Here is a 23482-nt window from a genome sequence, read left to right as displayed (position 1 = left end):
GGCAAACAGCTAGTGCTGAGTAATTATTTGTAGGAATTGCTTTAGAAAGACCCAATATTATTATTAAGGCCCTATAATTAAAAATCTGCTTTTCCCTCATGCAGAAAAACAGGACTATTTAGAAAAACATCTGGGAGTGATGACAAAAGCATGCCAAATTCAATCATTTCTCAGTGTTATTTATGCACAAAACAACACTGAATCTTTGGTTTTTGTACTACTTTTAGCAGGGGACTTGATTTTATGGTAAGGAAGCCAAGACGGTTTGTATTGTGTGATTAGAAGGAAAATTGGCTCATGAGATTATGAAGGCTGACAAGTCCCAATATCTGCAGGGTGAGTCAGCAAGCTGGAGACCTAAGAGATCCAATGTTTTAGTTCTAGTCCAAAGGCTGGCAGGCTTTGGAGACTCAGGAAGAACAGATGTTTCAGTTCAAAGGCAGTCAAACAGGAAGAATTCTTCCTCCGGGGAGGGTTAGCTTTTTTGTTTTATTCAAGCCTTCAGCTGGTTGGATAAGGCCTAGTCACATTAGGGTGGACAATCTACTTTAGTCTATCGATTTAAATGTTAATCTCATCCAAAAACACCCTCAAAACTTGACCCAGTATCTGGGCACTTTGTGGTCAAGTTGACATATAAAACTAACCATCACAGAGGCCAATGGAAAATTATTTCTTCAGGTGGCAGAGCATGGATTTGAACAGGTGTGATTTAGAAGCTTGATTGCTGCACTGGTGCACATGGTCTCAAAGAGGTAATAAATGCAATTAGAAAGCCTTTTAGGTTGACAAACTCCAGAACTTTTGGGTTTTTTTATAGCAGGTTTCTCTTCTCCCAAAGCAATGTACACAGATTTTAAATATTCCAAGTGCTATATATTTTTCCCCTGATTATAAGGCATTTGTGTGCATACTGGCTTAAACAAGCTGATCTGGATATTAGTATTTGTGTGTTGATTTTTATACTAGAAGTTTAGGGACAGAAATATTGATTAGACTATATTATAGCCAATCATGTCAGGTTAAGATAGCTAGCTACTCAGTAAATTTTCCTAATAGGTATGTCTAAAAGTTTATAATACTGGATGTAAAGGAGAAAAACTTGGAAAAAAAGATAATCAGGATTTGGGGGAGAACAAGAAATATTGACTTTCAGGGGCCCTTAGGTGGCTCAGTCGGTTAAACATTGACTATTGGTTTTGACTCACATCATGATCTCACAGTTCATGAATTCAAGCCCTGCATTGGGCTCTGTGCTGACAGTGCAGAGCCTGCTTGGGATTCTCTCTCTCCCTCCCCCGCTCTTTCTCAAAATAAATAAACTTTAAAAAATTTTTAAAAAGAAATATTGACTTTGGGGAGTGACTTTTGTATCCTTTTAAAATTACATTCAAATCTCATTGTTAATTAAAACAAGTGTTTATTGAGTACCTGCTATGTGCTTATAATTGTTTTGGGTACTGGGTCTATTGTATTGACCAAAACTGGAAAATTTTTCTTTCTCAGGGTTTCAAAAAAAAGTGAGCCATGTAGCATGACCAATGACTTTGGTAAACAAGATGCTAAAAGCATAAAGGAAGCACAGAACCATTTAAACTCCTACAAGTGACCAGACTTTGGGGGTACAGATCTACTGGAGGAACAGGAACTTAAGTGCATACATTGGATGGTAGTGTTAAATTATGAAACGTAATTCATGATTTAATATTTTCATTATCGGAGACTCTATACTAGATGGCATCCAGGGTCAGAATGAAAGCAGTAACCAGCAATGGAAAGCCAGTGTATTTTTGCTTCTGTGCTAGCAGTTTCCCAGTGGATCCTAAGAGCAATAGTATTAAAAGATAATTGGCTACTCTAAGTGATGACCAAAATGCTCTCCATTGGAAGGGACATGGAGGTGAAGAGATAAGGAAAAGTTTCATGTGATGGCTACAGGGCAGACTACAAGTTGGAAAGATGAGGGTGGAGGAATTTTAAAAGTATAAAATAAGGGGTATTAAAGTGAACACACAGTCTTGTCTCAAATGAGGAGAGGAAGCCTGTATCAAGAAATTTTAGGATAAAGAAAAAAGATTTCTGTGCAGATGGAGTACATAAATGAAACTCTACCTTTCAGGGTTGGGAGATTTTGAAATATAATAGATTTAGCTAAGTTTAATGGATGGTAAGTAAGAGACATCATCTCTCATGTCTATCTTGAATATGGATTAGATGAGCCACTCACTGCCTAACCCAATAATAGAAATGTTAGTAGGCATATTACTAGCAAAAAAAAAAAAAAAAAAAAAAAAATTATCCCACAGTAGTGAGCATGCAGGCAGGTAGGCCTTATTTTAAACATAAGGCTGGGAATCTATACAACTCTGTGTACTTATAAATGAAAACAACTTTTGAACTAGCACTCAGAGAACAAGGTCTTAACAGAAATTGACTTCTACTGATCTGTAAAAGAAATACTGTAAGAACTGGAAAGAAATAGAATATCCTCATAGATAACTGGTATGACTGAAAGAGAACATCTAGTTTACACAATGTGTAGCCATTTTCAGCTTGTTTTTTCAGCATGTTTGAGGTTGAAATGCCTTTTCTGTTGTTCAGAGACCTTAGGGATAACACCATATTAATACCCTTAATCTATAATCCTAACTATAGTCCTCAATTTATCAAAATCTTATTCCCAGTCTTTCCCCTTTGTCATAATTCCTGGCAACTTTAGTCAACATATGCAATTCTTTTGTTTATGAAATACTTCCTAAATCCCTAAAAATATAGATGTTTCTTAGGAAAGGCATAAACCCAATTAACAATCATCCTTTCTAAATCTCTGTGTTGTGTATTTTATTTAATCCTTTAAGGATTAGGATGGATAGTTTTAACTCTCAATTTGGATCCATTCCATGATAGTACATTTGAACAGAAATAAAAATGTATTCTTATACATTAACAACTTTGCAGAAAACCTCAATATTGTGCTAATCATCATATATGAAAAATTTCAAATATATGAAGTATTGGGGTACATAGGTGGCTCAGTCAGTTAAGTGTCTGACTTTGACTCAGGTCATGATCTCATGGTTCGTGAGTTCGAGCCCTGCATTGGGTGGACAACTCAGAGCCTGGATCCTGTTTCGGATTCTGTCTCCCTCTCTCTCTGCCCTCCCCCACTCACGCTCTGTCTCACTCTCTCAAAAATAAATAAACATTAAAAAAATTCAAATATACAAAGTATCAAAATGAATAAAACTGTATTAATACCTTAATAAAAGAGTTAAGTCTCAGGACCTTGGCTTAGTGGTTCCCAGACTTTTAGATTTCATGGAGTAGTTAAAAAAAAAAAGTGGGGACCAATATAGGGCTGCCAACTTTTTATTTTGCCAATTAAAGATATTTAAAGCAACTAATACTACATCAACATTTCATAAAAGGATAGTTCAATACCACAAAAGTAGGAATAATCTTATAATAAAAATTAAATTCAAACTGATAACCTATCAGCCTTTTTCTTTTTTCCTTTGTGGATGCTGAAAATTTAGGCTTGGCCTAGAATTTGTAAACAAATTGCCTAAAACGCCATTTTGTTCAACCATTTTAGGGGCTGAGAGGTGAGTGGCTTTGCCTGAAATCAGTTTGTGAAGAATAGCTTCTAACAACCAGTAGATAACATACTCTCACAGTACACAAGCACTAAACATGTTGCCAATTAGGAACCAAAATCAATGTTTATCTTCAAACCAAACCAAACCCAAATCCTTCATAACTAATGAAAAAAATCAAATAAATCCATGTACTTTGTAGTATAAAGTCTTGGTATACACAACTGTACCTTGTTACAATTTGTGAAGGAAAACCCCAACACATAAGTTCTCATAATTATATAACCTATGTTACAAATGATATAATCTTATCTGTAAGCTTTTAATTCTCCGAAATGTTCATTCTCAATTATATGGTTTATGGAAGATGCTTAATAAATGTCTGTTGCACAGATGTGTGCCACTTTAAGTCACTGCAAAACAAATTTCTTTGTAACATTAAAAACTCTCAACCTCGCACAAATTTCTATTTTGGAAATCACTGGAACATGTATGTACAGACACAAAAAGATCGTGGTGGTGTGGAGGAACCCTATTTGCCTGATTTCTCAAATGAAAAAGCAATCAGAAGCTTCAGCATGCTTAAATAAGAACAGTATTTGCACACAAGGACTTTTGTATAAAAACATCACATTAATTTAACCACACCCACTTATCTTTTTAGGTTAAGTAACATGAAAGTTCTAAAGGAATTCTAACTCAAAAGCATGTACCAAAATTTTAACATGACCCTGGGAATACATTTATCTAAATATTTTGGATGATCAAAATGCTACAGTAGATATGCATTTCAATTAGGTGATCACTTCTCATTTCACCATAAACATACACATAGTCTTATCACTTTGAAAAAGTTTTGAGAATTGGCACTAATTTCTTCCCCCTCTCTCCCACTAGCCATAAAAGTGCATGACTGATAATGCAATTTCAAATTCAAAGTTAAGGAAACCGTTTAGTCTATTAAAAGGATGTCCCTGTATCAGAAACTGCGAGTTCATGGACTTACTTTTTAAACAATTAACATTTAAAAGCATGACAATTCTTGGGGTGCCTGGGTGGCTCAGTCGGTTAAGCCTCTGATTCTTGATTTTGGCTCAGGTCATGATCTAATGGTTCATGGATTTGAGCTCCTTGTCAGGCTCTGTGTTGACAGTGTGGAGCCTGCCTGGAATTCTCTCTCCCTGCCGCTTTGTTCTCTCACCTGCTCTCAAAATAAATTAAAAAAAAACAAATTAATGTTTATTTACTTTTGAGAGACAGCACAAGGTTGGGGGGGGGGGTGGGGAGAGAAAGAGAGGAAGACACAGAATTCAAAGCAGTCTCCAGGCTCTGAGCTGTCAGCACAGAGTCTGACAAAGCATGGTGCTTCTTTTGCAGACCCACTGGTACTTACTTAAAACAGGAGGAAGAGGCATGGAAAGAAAATCACCTTAAGGAACTTATAGGTAGAATCAGAGTTTGTAGTATTTTGGATTTTGTATTGAAGATGTGCCTTAAAGACATGTCTAAGTAAGTCCTATAAGCTGCTTAAAACCAGTATACACAATTTTGGTATAAACTTTATGTGCTGTAATACACAAAATTGTACATTAAAAAATATCAGTGATCCTACATAATATAGGAATGCTGATAGTTGGTTTGTTGATTCCTGTGATTTCCAAGGTAATTCTGAATTTTATCAAGTAGAAACGTGTTACCTACTACTACTGAGAATTCATGTATACTAAAAGAAATGATGGGAATATTTTCATTACCTTTGTCAATTTCAATTGTATGCCTGTATTATGTATATATCTTGTCCTGATTTTTCCTTCTGACTCACAAAACCCAAAGAACTAATCTCCTTTAAAAATACATGTATTACTACTCCTGTCTTCATATTTTTTTGCTCCTAGTATTTTCAGTTTTCACATTTTTTTAAATGAATGCAATGATCTGAGTCTTCAAAGAATATTATATAAACAAGATCTTGTCTTCAAATTTTTTTGCTTTTAAAAATCATACAATTTAAGAAAATGTAATTATTTTTCTTCCCCGAATAGTTTCTTTACTAGCATGTGCCTGAATCAAGAGTGGGAAATAAATCTTCTCGTGCCTTTTGATCTAGCTTTGTGACTACTATTTCTGTCATGGATGTGCAGCTTTGTGTTCAAGAGACTGGACATCATGTGTTCCAATTCCTTCAATGTCCCCGCTTCAAGTGCTTGACACTTCTTGGGCTAGAATTCTGGAGCATTACATTTTACAACTTTCTTCATGACTACTTTAAGCTATTACCACTTTGATCTAAATTTCCAGTATCGGCTCCTTTAATGGGTCAATTAAATATCCATGCAAATGAATAAAGAAGCTACTGTGCCCTTTCATTTTAGACCTGGACCACTTATAATTAAGCAGAATAACATTCAAAGTTCATTTTGATTAAAAACTATGAAAACATAAAGCTATATTTTCTTATTACCTCTGTTTGTCAAGAAGAGAATCAAGGTAACAGGTTTTTCCTATATTAAGAGATTAATATAGCTTAATCACACCCAATTTACTTTCTAGGTTAACTAAGTAATATTAAAAGGTGATGATTTTTCTTTGAAAGTACAATCTACATATACATCATTCTGAGAATAATTTAATGTATTAACTTCAACATACAACTATATTCTAATATAATTATTTTAAACGTAAAGAAACAGATCCTTACAAGACCAAGATAACCCATGGGCCATAAGGTTCGTTTTTACTTTTTCCTTTTTTTGTTTAAACAAATGTGTACCACAATGGTTCAACAAGTAAGGCAAATGCTGTGAGTATGAAAGCTGCAATTTGCAATGTATCACATCTAGAACCCAGGGGAAGTGAAATAGAAGTGGTAGCCATTCCAATTAAACAATCAGGTAACATCATGACTAGTTGGTTTGCAGCATCAAAACTGTTCATTTAAGTTTCCTTTTTCTTAATGATCAGAGGTCCCACGTTGTCTCCAGTCTCTTCATTGTGTTTTGTGTGAGATCCATCACAGAATGGGAACTAGGAAAAGAGAGAATTTCAATGTCTAATTGCAACATCAGTATTAATTTGGTAGAGTAGGGGTGATGCTTAAGTCTCATATAGAACATGATAACTCTTAAAAAGATTTTCCTAGACTAACTTATCTAGGTGTTCTTATAAAGAGCCTATATATACCAAGTATATATACCAAGTAGAAGGAAGAAATCAACTTGTGAATAATACACAGATCATTATTTGCATTTCCATTTGTGATATTTGTGGATGCTGAATACCTTTTTCATGTTTATAAGCTAGTTACAGTTACATTTCCCTTCCAGTGAACTATGTCCATTTCCCATTTATTTGTAAGAGCCTAAGTTCATTTGTTTAAAATCAATTTGTGTATTTATTATCCCTTTTCTGATCACCTTTGTAGCAATTTTTCTCAACCCTTATTATTTTGCTTAGTTTTTCATATTAATTTCTTCACTTTCATACACATATGCCAGTACTTCCCCTTTTAACATACTTCATGGAGACATCTTTCTCTTAGAGATGTGGTATTTTCATTACTCTCCATGATTTCAAATTTTAGATATAACTAATATTTTGGGGTCCAGTGGGAGAAAAAGTGAGAGAAGTAAATTTTTAACAGTGCTTCTCAGAGTATGCTCCAAAGAAGTTAAGTCCTGAAAGATGTTCTGATTTGGTTTCACTGCTTTAAAAACATACCAGGTAATTCTCCTGATTTGTAGCATACATTATTATTTAAAAGAAATCCTGCTATTAAAAAATACTATTTTAACTCAAAATTTCCCAGACTGACTAAACCATGGACACTTTTAGCTTTGATATGCATTATCCTAGTGTTCTATACAGCACACTTTACAAAATGCTGTTCTAAGATCCTGTTGCTTCAGTATTAGAGGCTGTACATTTATTGTTATACCTCTATTCATAATCTTAGCAAAGTAAGTTCTACCCATGTCTATTTATAGGCTTTACATTGCCTACACTGCTGGGATAAAAACTGTGTTTAAAAAATATGCTTCACTATTTGGTATGGCTAGGTTTCCTTCACATTACTCTTGTTAGACCTTCCCTGTTTAGTCTCTACCTACCTTTATTAAACGTTACCTATTTACTCTTCCAGACAAATGAGGATTTTCTTTTGCCAAGTACAATTTAGATTTTCTTATAATTTTCACCTTCAGGTCTCATGTATACTCTGATAACATTATTTCTTCCGTATAGGTTTTATAAAAGTCATCATAATTAGGTATATTTTCATACTTAACTACTTATACTACATATTATCAATGGTTTTTGTAAGTACCGTATATCTTTCCTACTGTTAAATGATAAAAATAGGAATTCAACAATATTTTAGGTGTCTCCTCAGGTTTTTACACTTAGAAGGTCCAATTACACCAGTGAATTATTTTGTTTCCTCCTATATTTATACCATTTATTTTCATTTCACAATAAACAATGATAGCTAGCATCTTGGTTTTGTTCTTGATTTCTTAAATGTACCTACACTCTGAATCTAAAGTGTCACTATTTAGTATAATGTTCACTATTGCATTGAAGAGGCCTATTTAGAAGAGTAAAGTAATAGGAGGCTTAGCTTTAAGACTAAAATTGCCTCGGGGCACCTGAGTGGCTCAGTGGGTTAAGCCTCCGACTTGGGCTCAGGTCATGATCTCACAGTTCATGAGTCTGAACCCTGTGTTGGGCTCTGTGCTGACAGCTCAGAGCCTGAAGCCTGCTTCGGATTCTGTGTCTCTGTCTCCCTCTCTCTAGGCCCCTACCCCACTCGCTCTGTCTCTCTCTTTCCCAAAAATAAACATTAAAAAAAAAAAAGACTAAAATTGCCTCATTACAGTGAAGGGTGTATAGTTTTAGATACCTGAAATCAGACAGTGAAGGTATATAATCTTAAACTCTAACATTAGAAGCGTCGAATAATAAAATAATATTTGATTGATGTTAAGGAAATTCCATTTTAATTTTACTATTTATATATAATTTCAAGAGGCAGTAAATTAGTGAAAAATTACAGAAAAACCTAAGGTATCAGCATATCTAATATTTCCAAGTAAAAATTCTATTTTTGGGGTAGATGACATCATCAATGTAACATATATAAAGCTTTCACTCTTTCTTTCTTTCTTTTAGGTCAGTAAGATATGGTACACAGTATATTCGTGTTAAAAACAAGTCCTTATAGCAAAAACATCAACTTAAGCTTTTTTTCTTGGTATGGATGAGGAAAAAGGCCATAACAATCCATAAAAATCAAACTAAAATGTACCCTGTAGCAAAGAACAGCATTTCAAAGTGACGTATGTTATCAACACAGGTGATTTTACAGTGAGAATAAAGGTTTACATTGTAAAAGACACTATTTTTTATATACAGCACACACAAAACATGTTACTGTAGTTTTACATATATGGTATAAATTGTATTTCTGAAAAATGAAGTATTTATCAATTAAAAAGCCTCAAAGAACTTACTGAAATAGAATGCGTATTTTTTAAATCTCATCTTAAATACTAGAAAAATAACTTATTTAAAAAAAAAATTTTTCTCTCTATATAGACTCAAGAACAGGAGACGGGATGCCTGGCTGGCTCAATCGCTGGAGCATGTGGCTCTTGATCTTGGGGCTGTGAGTTGAAGCCCCATGTTGGGCATAGAGCTTAAGGCGGGGAGAAAAAAAAGCACTGTGGGCACTGATAACTACCATGCCTAGATGCCAGAAGAACGGGAGAGAAATCTATAGAGAAATATACAAAGATAATCTAATGAAAGAAAGCCATACATCTAAAATGAGAATATGCTTTTTATATAATATCTAGTTCTGCCTAAAAACTAAAATATGCCTGTTTCCTGTTTTAAAAGAAAAAAAAAACAAGTATTTCTTTAAAAAGCAGCAAATAGTAGATCCTATTTCTTTAATAAACTTTCCTGCTTTTATAATATATAAAGCTTTTTATGATTTTAAAGTGTAAACTAAGCATTAAAAATCATTTTGTTCAGAGACACAGATGTCTTTTAATAGTACTTTCTTTATCACCTAATCCCAGGAATTACTGACTTAAGTCAGAATCCTCTTTCCAACTTCATGTGATTATATTTATTCATTAGAGAGTTTTCATTTTAAGTTAATGAAAAAAGCAAAAAAAAAAATTTTTTTTTTTTCAACCAAGGACCAAAATGAGTTACTTCAAGATTGGATTAGCAATCTCTTAAGAATACATTGTCCATATTAATGGAATATGCTTATTGAAATTAATTCATGATTCTCAATATATCAATACATAAAAGTAAAACCTCAAGAATCAAATAAAATTGATGGAAAAAAGTTTAGCTCATATGTAATTCTAATATCAAAGATGCCAGTGTTTGTTATTTAACAAATCCTGGAGAAAAGTTTGTAAATTAAATTGGCTGAATTTCCTGTATGTCCAGAAAATATCCTATTATGTTTGTTAACCCAATTAGAAAACTAATCCCAAATTATTTTTAAAATTAGGGAAGAGAAGGTTTAGAAAAGGGACTAGAATAAATGATTAGGATAAATAAAACTAGAGATTCTTGCTTCCGATTTGGAAAGCTAGCAACATCATCAGTCTTATGTAAAATATACAAGATTTGTTTCTTTTCAATCTCCCCAATCTCAAATTATGTTTCTGTTTTTTGGGTTTTTCAAGATAAATAATAAATAAATGTTCCTCCATATCTCTTCTCTCTGCAACAATTAAAAGAAAAAAACATTTATCTTCCTTCTCCAAACTTTGTATTTTTAATGAGTTTGGATTTTATTTCCCAAGGAGGTTGCCTGGGGCTATATTGACTCACTATCATAAACTACTCTCAGAAATAGTCTTGCTTTGGTTGAGAAAGAAAACAAAAGCAGTAAGATCTGATACTGAAAGAATATGACATTTTATTCCATTCTTAGGTACTTACTTTAGTAAAATGTAAGATAGTAGATATAACAGTAAAATTGTTAAGAGAAATTAAGATTTTATAAGACTGTCCTTATGTGATTTGGACAAGCTATGTAACCAACACTCAGAATTTTGTTTCTATGAAGAAATGGGCTCAGTGCACCCACCTCCAAACCATTAATAGGATGGACTTTCTATTACACATACCCTAAAACAAAAACAAGCCCACCACTAACAAAAAAACCCAATTCAAATCATGAAGTTGTAAGTGAAACAAAATGATTCTATATAGTATGTTCAGTTGCATTTCAATTTCAATTGAGCTTCCAATAGTAACTGGCATGTCTTTCCTCCTTTTTTTCATTTCTTAGTGTGCATCCTTCTACTGTCCTTGTTCACCCTCTCCTGCCTCCTGGATGGCCAAAATACAACTGGGAGAGGGGGAATTAGCAAGACTAGGTTGCATACTCTTCCCTCTGACATCAAAGTTCTCTCATTTCCTTATTTCAAAAATAAGGCTTTCCCTTCCTTCCTGAGTTTCACCTCTGTGCTCTTACTCTCATTTCCTTCCACCCTCTTTCAAGAAGGCACTGTCTCAAATAATACTTCCCTACAGTCACTTTAATCGTTTCTACTCTATTGGCTCCTTTCTTTCTCAAGTCACATATGGATAGCCCTTTTGTGAAATACTATGAAGAGGCCAGTTTCTCAAACAGCAGAGGGCATACCAATCCTGGGGGGAAGAGAAGACTAATGAGGCAAAATGTAATTTCTGCGCACTGCTAAGAGATCTGATTCATGAGGTCTGGAAAAACCACTAAAAATGTTAGACCCACACAATAGGTTACCAGTGATTGTACATTAAGAATGAATTAGAATTGAATTAAAGTTTCTATCACATGTAACTTTTCTTGAGATAGGTATAATTTTGTCATATTATAAACACAACTGGTTTGTATGAGGAAAAGATTACTGAAAATGAAATCAACAGAGTCATCTAATCAAAGGTATTAATTACAAGTCTTTTGTGCACTGACACGTAAATGTGTGAGTTGGCACCCCTATGATAACCTTAGGTACCTCAGGAAGATGGGGAGTTTCCAATGATACCTGAAGAATAAGAACATCCATTAACATGAATAATATTAAAGGTAAATTCTTAATTGATTCTGTGGGAATAAAAAGTTTCTAAGATTCAGTGAAAATTCATAACTGACAAATCCTAAAGGCAAAGGGGATCACTAACAGTATAAAAGATAAGCTTTAAAAAAAAGGGGGGGAAATGACTGGTCTGGCATTCCTTTCCTTGAAGTCTACCTGTGGGAATAACCACCTCTAGTTTAACCATCTAGAAACTCTAAACTGCATGATGAAAAAATAATCCTGGAATGTTTTGTTGAATTATAAAGGCTTATAAATAAACCATTTAAACCACTGTGTCCATTTGTGATTCTTCCTGAAATACTTACAGTCTTAGTCCTTTTAAGTCCCTATTTGCTTTACTGACCTTTTCTTTACCCTCTGGGAAAACCAAACCAAAGCAAACATCTTTTACTTGACCCCCCAAATCTATGCTTTAGAGTTCACTCAGGCAGTCATTGTATTTCCCCTGCTTTCCATTCACTGTCATATTTATTGAAATTCTGATATACACTCAGACTTCTAGCATTATTCCATTGAAATGACACCAAAAGGTCAATTGCCTAATTGTTTAACCCAACTCTTACTATAATATTCACCTAGTTGTCTTTGCACAAGCTGATATTCACAGCCAAATCTTTGAAACCTTCCATTTTCCACTGTGAAACCATGATATTCTCAGTTTTCTTCTAACTCTGGCAGATTTCATTTTCCTTTTTGGCTCTTATTCCTCTTTCCAAAATGCAAATAATTCCCTAAGATTTCATACTTAGCCCTTGATTTTCATCTGCATGAAGGATCTGCTGGCATTCTTATGCTTGGCTTAGTTTTGCTGATCTCTATCTCGAACTCTGATGTCTCAGCCTTAGACCCACATTTCAGATTGTCTGCTGGACGTTTCCATTCAAATGTCACCTCAAAATTCACTTTGGAACTGAACTCCTTGTCATCATCCTAGAAAATCAGCTTTTCTTCTTAAATTCTTATTTCTGTTAACAGCATCATCTCTTCTAATACTACAGGTTTAGATATTTTAATAAGTTTGTTTTTCTCCCCCAATCTCCCATATAAATCAGTCAGTGCATTTGGCTGATCCTTCCCTCAAAATGTTTCCAATATCTGTCCATTTTTCTCCTTTCCTAGAGCTAGCACCCAGTGTAAGTATCATGACTTTTAAATTCCTGACAAGAAGCTCCCCAATGTCTGGAGGCACAAACTCCTTACACAGTTACTCAGGAGAGCAAGGACCAGACTAGATTCTACATTGATCTCAGCTTTGATCACTTGAGTCCTTTCCTACAGATTCTGAGAAAGAGTTCCCCAAACTTGCTAGTTTATTCAAATACCACCAATCTTTCCAGGGGCAATTTAACTCCCATGTTTATCACTATGCCTTCCCAGAAAATTCTAGCCCAGTGTAAGCTCTTTCTTCCACTTAAATCACCTGTGAGTCTACTGTACACATCTATGATACCTGCTATTTTACTATTTAACTTTTCCCATGCATATATAGAAGACACTAAATGATCACTGACTAAAGAACGACCACACTCTGACTTATAAATTCCTGAGTTTCTAAAGATACTGTTTCTATATTTTGGTGAGCAACAGGAGAATAAAACCTAGTATGAGCATAATTTAAAAAAACAAACCAGGTGCAGTCTATAGATTATTATTGAGGGTTATTTTCTAGAGACCCTACTAGTACTTATAAATAATTCCACACACCAAATGAACAGTGTTCTTTTTAAGGTACAACTTGCAGTGGGACTATTAATTTTTGGTGCACATTCCATATATTCATCAAACAGTTTTCAGATACAATGACATTATCTAAGTACTGTGTCACTGGATTATACAGCATCATTGTATTGGGGGAGGGAGTTAGAATACATTTTCCAGTACTTAGTACGGGACTTCTTCCTTAATTGTGTAATGGCTTTCCACTGTGGGAAAAGGTAGTTCCTGAGAAGTGCTTTCCGAAACAGATATATCATTTTTTATTGTCTATTTTCTTATGCGTTATAGGGTTATCTTTAGTGAAATCTGTTTAATTTAAATGCTAATAGTGGCAGTACATACAGTATTTTTTCACCATATTTCTCACAATATATCAGAAATTCTGAAGTCATTCAATATATGAAGCTTTTCAAGATGACCTTAGGAAAGCATTTTACTATCTTTAGGTCACTAGCTGGCATCACTGTCTAAAAGCTGCCTAACAGCTACAGGTATTATAGATGATAGTTCCAAATGGAAGCCTGGTGAAATGTAATTAACACAAAAGGAAATAAGATTTTAAAAAGTCCTGTTCGATATTTAAGTATAGGAGCTACAGCTTAAAGGCACCAGTCCGTAGAGCATGTGACTCTTCATCTCGGGGTTGTAAGTTCAAGCTCCATATTGGGTGGAGAGACTACTTTAAAACAATTAAATCTTAAAAAAAAAAAAAAAAAAAAAGCAAGCTTAGATACAGGGCAAATGTATTTACCAGATAAGAAATTTTCTTTGTCTTTTATTTTTTAAATATTTACCTATTTTTGAGAGAGAGAGAGAGAGAGAGAGAGAGAGAGAGAGAGAACGCACACAGGCAGAGGAAGGGCAGAGAGAGACAGAGACACAGAATCCGAAGCAGGTTCCAGGCTCCAAGCTGTCAGCATGGAGCCCGATGTGCAGCTCGAACTCACAAACCACGAGATCATGACCTGAGCCAAAGTTGGATGCTTAATCCACTGAACCACCAAGGTGCCCCCAGATAAGAATTTTCAAGGGCAGTTTCCAAGTGTCTCTTGAATTTTTAAAAACTTATCCTAGAGTCCATGAGCTTGAAAGCTCAAGAAAATAATTTACTTTTTCTGTGCCTCTTTAATGTTTTAGGCCGCATACTCTCTTTCCTGGTATAGTGGAGGTAAAGATCCATGTGGGGAGGAAATCCTAAGAATAAATAAAGGGTTTCTTCTCTCTTCTTGGCCAAGAATACAGTTACATTCACCTGACCTCAATAAGGGAAAATAGAATTTTATTGCACAGTAGTTATATGTTCTAGGAAATATATTCCTGAAGAGTACATGGAAAACAGAAAAGAATAAGATGCATTAAAAAAAAAAGAAAGAGGGGTACCTGGGTGGCTCAGTTGGTTAAGCATCCGACTTTGGCTCAGGTCATGATCTTGTGGTTCATGAGTTCAAGCCCTGTGTCAGGCTCTGTGCTGTCAGCTCAGAGCCTGGAGCCTGCTTCGGATTCTGTGTCTCCCTCTCTTTCTGTCCCCCAACTCCACTCAGGCTCTGTTTCTCTCTCTCTCTCAAAAATAAATAAACATTAAAAAAGAAAGAAAGAAAGAAAAAGAAAAGGAAAAGGGATACCTGGCTGGCTCAGTCGGCAGAGCATGGGACTCTTGATTTCAGGGTTGTGAGTTCAAGCCCCATGTTGGGCACAGAGATTACTTAAAAACAGGGCGGGGGGGACATCCTAACAATATCTGGTGATATATGTTTGATAAAATAGTTTAAAAAGAAATGCAACATTAAAGATGGCACTAATATAAAGGACTTGTTTATCCTCACCTTTTTGGACCTCCAACAACGGCAGTACACAGCTTTATCTCCCAAATCCTCCATGTCAAAAGCATGTACTATCTTGGGGTTGTCTTTCTGGATGTGAAGGTTTACCATAGATTTGTTGCGATGATCTTTAACATAAAATCTTTTGTAAGCTAGATAACCAATCGCAGCTGTACCAGCAGCAATAGTAACTGCTGCGATCCATTCAACTAGAGTAAGGAAGGAAAACAGGAATAATTATCAAAACCAAAATATACACTAATAATGTGTATTTTTACTAACATGAATATTCAGGAAATCCAGTTTTTGAGTTAAGCATCCCAATAATCAAAGGTTTTTACTGTTAACAAAATGATCACAACACATTGGTGTAATAGTTCTTGTTAAGACTTTCCCCAGCCTTTACTGAGGTAATTGTGTATTTTCTATTGAATGCTGATGGCTAAATCAAGGTCGAAGGAAACTTAAAGATTATTTTATAGATGGACAAGGAAAAACCATGCTTAATAATTTTTAAACTGTTCATAAATAGATTTAAAATACACGTAAGCCTGTAGATACCTATTGCTTAAAAACAGACAAACAAACCCTGATACATTAAAAAATTCAGATGACGGGGTGCCTGGGTAGCTCAGTGGTTGAGTGTGTGACTTCAGCTCAGGTCATGGTCTTGCAGTTCGTGAGTTCGAGCCCCGCGTCGGGCTCTGTGCTAACAAACGGCTCAGAGCCTGGAGCCTGCTTCAGATTTTGTATCTCTCTCTCTCTCTCCACCTCCCCTGCTCATGCTCTGCCTCTCTCTGTCTCTCAAAATAAATAAATGTTAAAAAAAAAATTCAGATTACAAAGACTCCCCTCCCCCAAAAAATCAGGAGGTGATTATGTTAATAAAATGACTAATCAGAGTTCATTTAAATAGTAGGTCCTTTAGTGATTTTAAAATGTAAAATAGGGGTGCCTGGGTGGCTCAGTCAGTTAAGTATCTGACTTCTGCTCAGGTCATGATCTCCTGGTCTGTGAGTTCCAGCCCTGTACTGGGCTCTGTGCTGATGGCTCAGAGCCTAGAGCCTGTTTCAGATTCTGTGTCTCCCTTTCTCTCTGCCCCTCCCCCCTCACTCTCTGTCTCTCTCTCTCAAAAATAAAATAAACATCATAAAAAATTTTTTAATGTAAAACAGAACTGGTATCTGAAGGAAAAAAAGGAAAAATGAAACAAAACATAACTGGTATCTGAAGAAAAAACAAATAAAGGACAAATAAAACAAAACCACCCCTTAACACTAAACATTCAAAGAAATATATCCAGTAGGATTCTGGGCTTCAAAGTCATTCAAAAGTGTTTGTTTTTAAATTTCAAAGTGCTTTCTCATTAGAATAAAAATCAGAATGTATTAATTTCATATAAAAGATGAATATAATTAGTCTCTAATTACAGAGAATATAATATTCTCACTTAATATATTCTAAATTTCCATTATCCACCAGTGTATGAGGATTGAATTCTCTACAAACTTCATTTTAAATTTAATGACATTTTTCTACTCAATTATTTGCTTGACTAACAGGCCATGTTTTCATGTTGCCTTCAAGGAGCCCTTAGAAACCCAAGCACTTAACTACCCCAATTCCACAGAACGCTGGAGAGAAGAAAGCTCTGCATAGTCTGGTTAGCCTCAGCCTCAGAGGAGAGTTGTCTATTCCCAGCATGGAGTGGACTGCAAGGAAGAAGTTGAACAGGGGTCAGGGTAAACACACTGGACTGCTTCCCAGCACTTCCTGAGTCAGATCTTCACAGTATCTCAAATAAATTCCCAGACTATCGAATAAAGCCCTAGAGAGATAAGTACAAAAAACATATTCCAAGGCCAAATAAAAACATATAATGAATAATTAACTGTATGGCTTACTTGCACTAGAGTCAAATTTCTTATATGATTAATCACCATTCCTAATAGTGCCCTACATTAAATTGGAGCAAGCTCATTCTTACAAAACTGTAATGGGAAGGAACAACCATGGTATTATTTACCACGGAACTCTCTTGAGAAAGTATTCTCTATGTCAGGAGCTGTAGCAATGCACTTCTAAGCTAATGGAAAGTCACTCTGAACAGCTAATGCACCTATCACAAAATGGGGTAAAATATTCCTTTGCTTGGTATATGCTCAATTATGTTGGCTAAATTTTATCATTAGTATAAACTTAAAAGGAGGAAATATCCCAAAAGAATAAAATAACACAACTCCCTAGATACTGTTGATCTTAGTTACACCTTACTTTTTAGGTGAATTATGAAGTAATCACTAACGATTTATTTTAATGGTGCCTACATATTACAAAAAGGCCTGAGATCCAAGGAACAACTAAAATTGGTTAAGATTAATTTGTCTCGACATAAAGAGGGAGTCCTATAGGAATTTCTGTCTGAAGCTAATGATAGGTTAAAAGAATCTTTAACCATGAAAACATTCTTGTAGTCTCTTTCCTCTGAATCCAGTATTAGCCACTGAATCCAAATGGTGACTTTTCTTTTAAAACTTTACCTCCCTGGAATTTTTGACAGTGGAATAAATGACAGAATAACTGACACAGAAAAGAGGCAATAGAAAATGAAAGAAATGGGAACTGACTCTAGATATTACCGAAAAGTAGCTGCCCCATGGGGAATCAAAACATGCACTGTAACCCTACCCCTTAACAAGGGTCACTTTTGACCCTATATAAATGTCACAGTACCACGTGTGCTAGGAAAATGGCTTTGCATTTGCTCCAATTGATTTTTCAGAATCATAGAGCCAGATAAATTCTTAAGAATTTCCCTTTTCCCTCTTCACAAATCCTAATTCTCTAATTTGTCTCATTAGAGACAAATGGAAAAGTTTCCAGAATAAGAAATTTGTTTTATCATTTCCTTATTGCAGCCTGAATCAGTTTTTTTTCTGGCAAAAAGCTGTGGATGCCACTGGCAACTCTAGAGAAAAGAAGGAAAAGGAAACAATGTAGAGATAGTCAAGAATGACAATGGATTTAAAAGTCAATAATTAGAATAGAGAAAGAATTGAAAACCCAAGATAGTAAACAAATAAAAACAATAAAACCCAAGTGATACTTAGTTCTTGGTAGCAGGTATCTTCTATTAAGAATAAACACAATCTCAGAGGCAAAAAGAGATTTTACCAAGACTCAATTTTTAAAGACATTTCAGTTGGCACCTCTCAGACACTCTTTATCTTGAGCACTACTTCTGCCTCTTTGGATTTTATCCTCACTTCCCTTCTCTATAGATAGCTCTCTACAGGTAACAGTATTTCTACAGTTAGATCAAACTTCACTCTGCCCAATTTTGCTTAACAGTGCTTTCTATGTACACAAAGAAATACAACTGATAAGCCAATATAAAGAACAAAATGCAGAAAATACCTTTCTATATAATCCCTCCCATTCTTACTCTTCCCTTGGTTTACTACTGTATAACCCTGGATTGTATAACATAATATTGGTTTTCTCTCAGCATTATTCAGAGATTGAGAAAACATAAACTTGTCTCCAAATCCTTTGTTTATAACCCATTCCTCAGCTTTTCTCTACTGTGGGAATAATTTTGCTTTAACTTAGAAATCTCACCCTTTCTGTTCCTTTAACCTCTTTTCTGTCCAAAATGGTCCTCTCTTGCCCAGTGTCAACTGCCACAGAATCAGAATGTTCTTTTCTTCTTGGGAGAGGGGAAGGGGAGCTGTGTTTAAATCTTTGCCTCCCTAGGTCTCTTCCCCAGATTGGTAGGGTGTGCCTGGTAATGTTTTTTTCTCAGGCCTGGCACACAGGTGGTGTTCAATGTTAGCTGGGTAAAAAGAAATAATAAATTACTAATTTGAATTTGCAACTCCATCTGTCCATCTTACCATCACATTGCTCTTATACCAAATGACTTATCTTTGGCCTCATCTTAACTACTGTATCAAAGTGTGGGATTTAAACATTTCAGATTAAATATAAACCTGTATTATGGAACATTTCAGACATATATACAGGGATTACTATAATGAACTCCTATGTACCCTCACCCAGCTCCACCAAGTATCAACTCACTACCAGTCCTATTTCATCTATAGACCCCAACAACCCCAATATTTGTTTATTGTTTATAACCTGAAGGAGCAGATTCAATGAGTTTTGGAGGTATCAAGGAGCAAGACATTTAGTAAACTTCCTAAAAGTCATATACTGGGTATGAGGAGGAGTCACTAGACTGGGGACTCCATAGTAGTGACTATAACAAACTAGTATCTGGTATCAAATAAAAAATAAGTTCGGTATACGTATGTTGATTATGCCTCAATAAGGGAAAAAAAAAAGGCTGGTATCGTTCACCAAATGGGTATTAAGAATCATCTCACTGCATGGGATCTTAGGATTTTAATTCCACTTATCTTCACTGCCTCTCCCAGATTCATGTCCTGGCCTGATCCCCATTAATTTTATTTATAACCCACCACCCATTATTTTTCTTCTGAATATAAAGGAGAATTCTGCATGCATAGACACATCCTTTTATTTTTTATTTAACATATACTTAAAAACAGCTTACCTCGCTAAATACTTTTCTAAGCCCTTTATAATTATTAACCTATTTAGTTGAAAACAAGTATCTTAATTCATCTTCCCCAAACTCAAAAATGCAGATTTTTTTAGTGTGGTTTAAAAATTCAGAAAAAAATGAAATCTAAACATTACAAGGTGGATTCCTAAGACATTATCTGTCCCTACCTTGCCACATTACTATACTACATTTGAGGAAGTAAGAAGGTGCTGGTTAAAGAGTTTTACAAAGGTTTTGTGTCTTTTGGCAGTCCTCCTAACAGCCTTTATGTTTTTAGGTGAAATATAAAGTAGTTACTTCTAACAAAGTTGAGTACTTCAAGTTTAAGCTGATCACCCTCTTCACCAAGCAATTTCCTGTCCCTTAGAGAAGGGCAAGTTAATGGGAAAGTCACCTTTGGATTCCCCTATGGTTAGATTAAAAAAAAGCAACCACAAACTTGTCTTGATTCCAAGAAAGACTAGCCTGCAGATAGTGTTAAGAAGTCCTAGAGTTCACCTACTTCACATTTCAATAGTATGCTATCTCAATGGTTTAGTGCCCATTTACACCAAATGACTCCACATTTTAAAAACCCATGTTGGAACCTTCCAGCCTATATCACGTAAGTGCAAACTGTCTTCCTATAGAATTATCAGTGGCTTAAGTCACACAAGTATCTTATTTTACACAACAGTCTTATTCCTGAGAAAATACAGGTTTGGGTTTTTTTAAAATCAAAAACAAAAATCCCTATTTTAAATGCACCAAGGTGCCTCTATTTAAAGGACTCTCAAGATGAGCATCCTTTGAAACAATTTTTGCAAATAACCACCTCCTACATACTTCATTAGTAACTTAAAAATGTCATGGGTTATCCACCGTAACTCTGCCAGGTTGCCAGGTAACTTTTGGCAACAGAAGTGGAATTCTCCAACTTAAAGAGTGGATTACAAAATTAGGTCTCAAGTTAACAAGGAGCCTTTACAGAACCTGGCATTGACTCTAGATGCCCAATATTTACTAAATGAATCAATAGGGCTCTTTTAAATTAACTTCTGGACAATCTCTTTACCTTTACTTAACTACTGTTACAGACAACCAAACTATGAGACATGGCATTTTATACCTGGGCAGAGAGATCGCGTGTATCACGTAGCTGGTGCACACAGTATTATATTAACAGTTATACCACCACCAAGGATTATTACAATGTGAAGGTCTACATTAATCGACTGCTAGAAAAGTCTCTTAATTTTAATTGGACCTATGTTTCCAAAGCTAGACTAGCACAAGGAAAGCATGGCTGAGAAAGCTGAGAGCTCAAAGAACTCCGTTTTCAAACCTCTCTCCTGGACTACTGCTGATGTTGAGTGCCAGATGCCAGAGGGCTATAATTACAAAAACAAAAAAACTGGGAAAACTGAACTCGGATTGGTTTTCTTTCCTCAAAAAAAAAAAAAAAGAAATATGCAAAACTGGGATGTGATTACTCAAACATTGCTTCAGGCATGCAGGAAATCGACAGTCTGACGGTGATTTAAACCTGAGAAGGGGGAACCGATTTTTTTTTTTTTTTAACCTTTCCTCTTTTCCAGGCCCTGTGACTTAACACAGAAGTGTCTCATGGGAGAACAAGAAAAAAAAGCTAGCGGCGGAACCATTAGGTTTTAGGGTTTGGCTAGTTTAGGAATACTTGGTCCAGACGGGTAGATGCCTCCGTGGCCCCCATGCCTGGAGAGATAACCAATCCTTACCCTGACATCGCCCCCTTTCCCGGTCTTGCCCAGGACGCTCGCAGGCCCGCCCAGCCCTTGCCCTTCTACATCTCAAGGTTACAGGACTCGCGGGCTCGCATGGCAGCGGTAACAGCCCAGACAGGAGTTGAGGAAGCTGCAATCGGTGCGCAGGCCTCCAGCCTCACCCGTTCCCAGGTCCCACTTCACCTCGTACGCTGGAAGACAGACTCATGGCGCCGTCGCTTGCAAGGCGTATGCACAGGACACTAAGCACAAACAGGCTCCCACGGAGGGCAGGAGTCAAGGTGCGAGAAACGTCCTGCGTGCACCAACTCCAGGCCGCTACGGCGCAGGCGCCGCGGCTGGCCGTAAGCACGTGTGTATTGCCACCCTGGCTGATGATGAGCATGCGCGGAGCTGCGTCCCGGCCTTAAGTCTTGAGTCGGGATTTTGACAGCCCCAATACTGGGGAGCAGGAAGAGACTTAGAGACGTAGCAACTGAGTGTGCGCAACCCTAAGGGGCGGAGTCCTGGAGCCTGGGGGCAGGGCTTTGAGAATAGACAAGCTAGGCCAGACGTTTAGTCTCTTCCAGGTGTGCGGGTTTCTCTGGGCAAAGGACAGGTGCTGTAATAACACTTGCCATAATCAGGTATCTAAGATCTTATCCACAGTTTTCTTGCTCAGTTCTGCACCTGCAAGACCAGGTCCAGTCTAAGTAGAAAATGCCAGTGGCAGACACACAGGTATCAATTGTGGAGTGCTATTTCAAAACCTCACTCCTGGCGTGCATCACTTTCTAATGCTTTTGAGTCAATTATCTCTGGGAACCTTGGAACCTGAGCTAAGGGTTGGGGGGGGGGGAGCGGCTTATTTCTGCAGAAAAATGTACTGCCCCCCTCCCCCCAAGATTATTCTCTATCTTCCACAGTCTGAAATTAGTGTCGGTTAAAAAATATTTTTTTATAAAAGCAGTTTAGGGGGGTTGGAATTGACTCAATGGATGTTTTGGAGATACGTTTTTAAAGAAGCTGCCTGTTTATAACTCCTATTGTCTCTATGCAGGGTGGGAGTTGGAGGGATTGTAGCCTCCGAAGCCATACTTGGCACAACTACTGCCTCCCAACTCTCAACACTTGACTGATTGCTCTTCATCATTGGGAGCCTCTGGCGTCTTGAGCTGGACCCCAATAAGCGCTGAAACTCCCACTGAATGAATGAAGGTACAACAGCTCCGCTGGCATTGTAACGCCAGCTGAGGAGTGGGTGTGAGAAAGACCTGGAACGCGCTCGCCCCACCCGGTATCCATCAGCTCTCCCGGGCGGCGCCGAGCTCCCGCCCCGCTGCGGGGGGTCCCGTCGGGCAGCCTCTGGGCATGCTCAGTAGCAGCGGCAGCCGCGGGTCGCGCAGTCGGAAGCTCGCGGCTGCGGCGGCTGTGCAGGCGGCGCTGACGCGCGCGGCAGCTGAGGGGACTGGAGGACGGCGGGAGGGGGCGGGAGCGCTGGAGGTGGGGCCGCCGTCGCCGTCAGGGCCCCTGGGAGCGCGGGGCGCCGCCGCCACCGCCACCTCTCCTCGTCTCGGTTCCGTCTCCAGGGCTGCGGCGGTAACTGTGGCCGCAGCTGCAGAGCAGCGGGAGTCAGGAGCTGCGCTCCGCCGAGAGTTGGGCAGGGGAGCGCCTGCGCCTCCGCGGCGTCATGGGCCCCCTTCCCGGGCCTCAACGGGCACTAGCCGCGGGAACCCCCGGGCCTCCTCGCGGCCAAGCCTGAGCGACCCCCGGGTTCTCCGGCTCCCCCTCCCTCCGCCCTATTTTTTTCCTGCTCTCGCTGCAGCTACCGCTTCGGCTCTGTGTTATGGCAACGGAGCCGCCATCCCCCCTCCGACTCGAGGCTCCTGGCCCCCCAGAAATGCGGACCCCACCCGTGAGCGAG

General features: G+C 37.3%; 2 protein-coding genes across 3 annotated transcripts in view; one reads left to right on the top strand and one right to left on the bottom strand.

The window, feature by feature from the left end:
* Positions 1-5889: 5889 nt before the first annotated feature.
* CISD1 (CDGSH iron sulfur domain 1) lies at positions 5890-21928 on the bottom strand. Of its 2 annotated transcripts, XM_042908859.1 has the most exons (4): positions 18865-19028; positions 16861-16955; positions 15247-15452; positions 5890-6620 (listed from the first exon to the last, which is right to left on the bottom strand). In XM_042908859.1, exons 2-4 carry the CDS (start codon positions 16898-16900, stop codon positions 6531-6533), a joined length of 336 nt encoding a protein of 111 aa, XP_042764793.1. In that variant the 5' UTR covers positions 16901-16955; positions 18865-19028; the 3' UTR covers positions 5890-6530. The 2 variants fall into 2 exon arrangements, with proteins under 2 accessions (XP_042764793.1, XP_042764792.1); XM_042908858.1 differs by lacking the exons at positions 16861-16955; positions 18865-19028 and adding an exon at positions 21763-21928.
* A 1113-nt stretch (positions 21929-23041) lies between these two features.
* IPMK (inositol polyphosphate multikinase) overlaps positions 23042-23482 on the top strand; it is a 61905-nt gene continuing 61464 nt past the window's right edge. The window contains 1 exon segment of the mRNA XM_042907828.1: positions 23042-23480. Within this exon segment, the coding sequence (XP_042763762.1) occupies positions 23405-23480 (76 nt within the window). The 5' untranslated portion in view covers positions 23042-23404.

This window comes from Panthera leo, chromosome D2 (genome assembly GCF_018350215.1).
Source record: "Panthera leo isolate Ple1 chromosome D2, P.leo_Ple1_pat1.1, whole genome shotgun sequence".
NCBI classification, from domain to species: domain Eukaryota; kingdom Metazoa; phylum Chordata; class Mammalia; order Carnivora; family Felidae; genus Panthera; species Panthera leo.
This window is presented reverse-complemented; position numbering and strand designations above follow the sequence as displayed.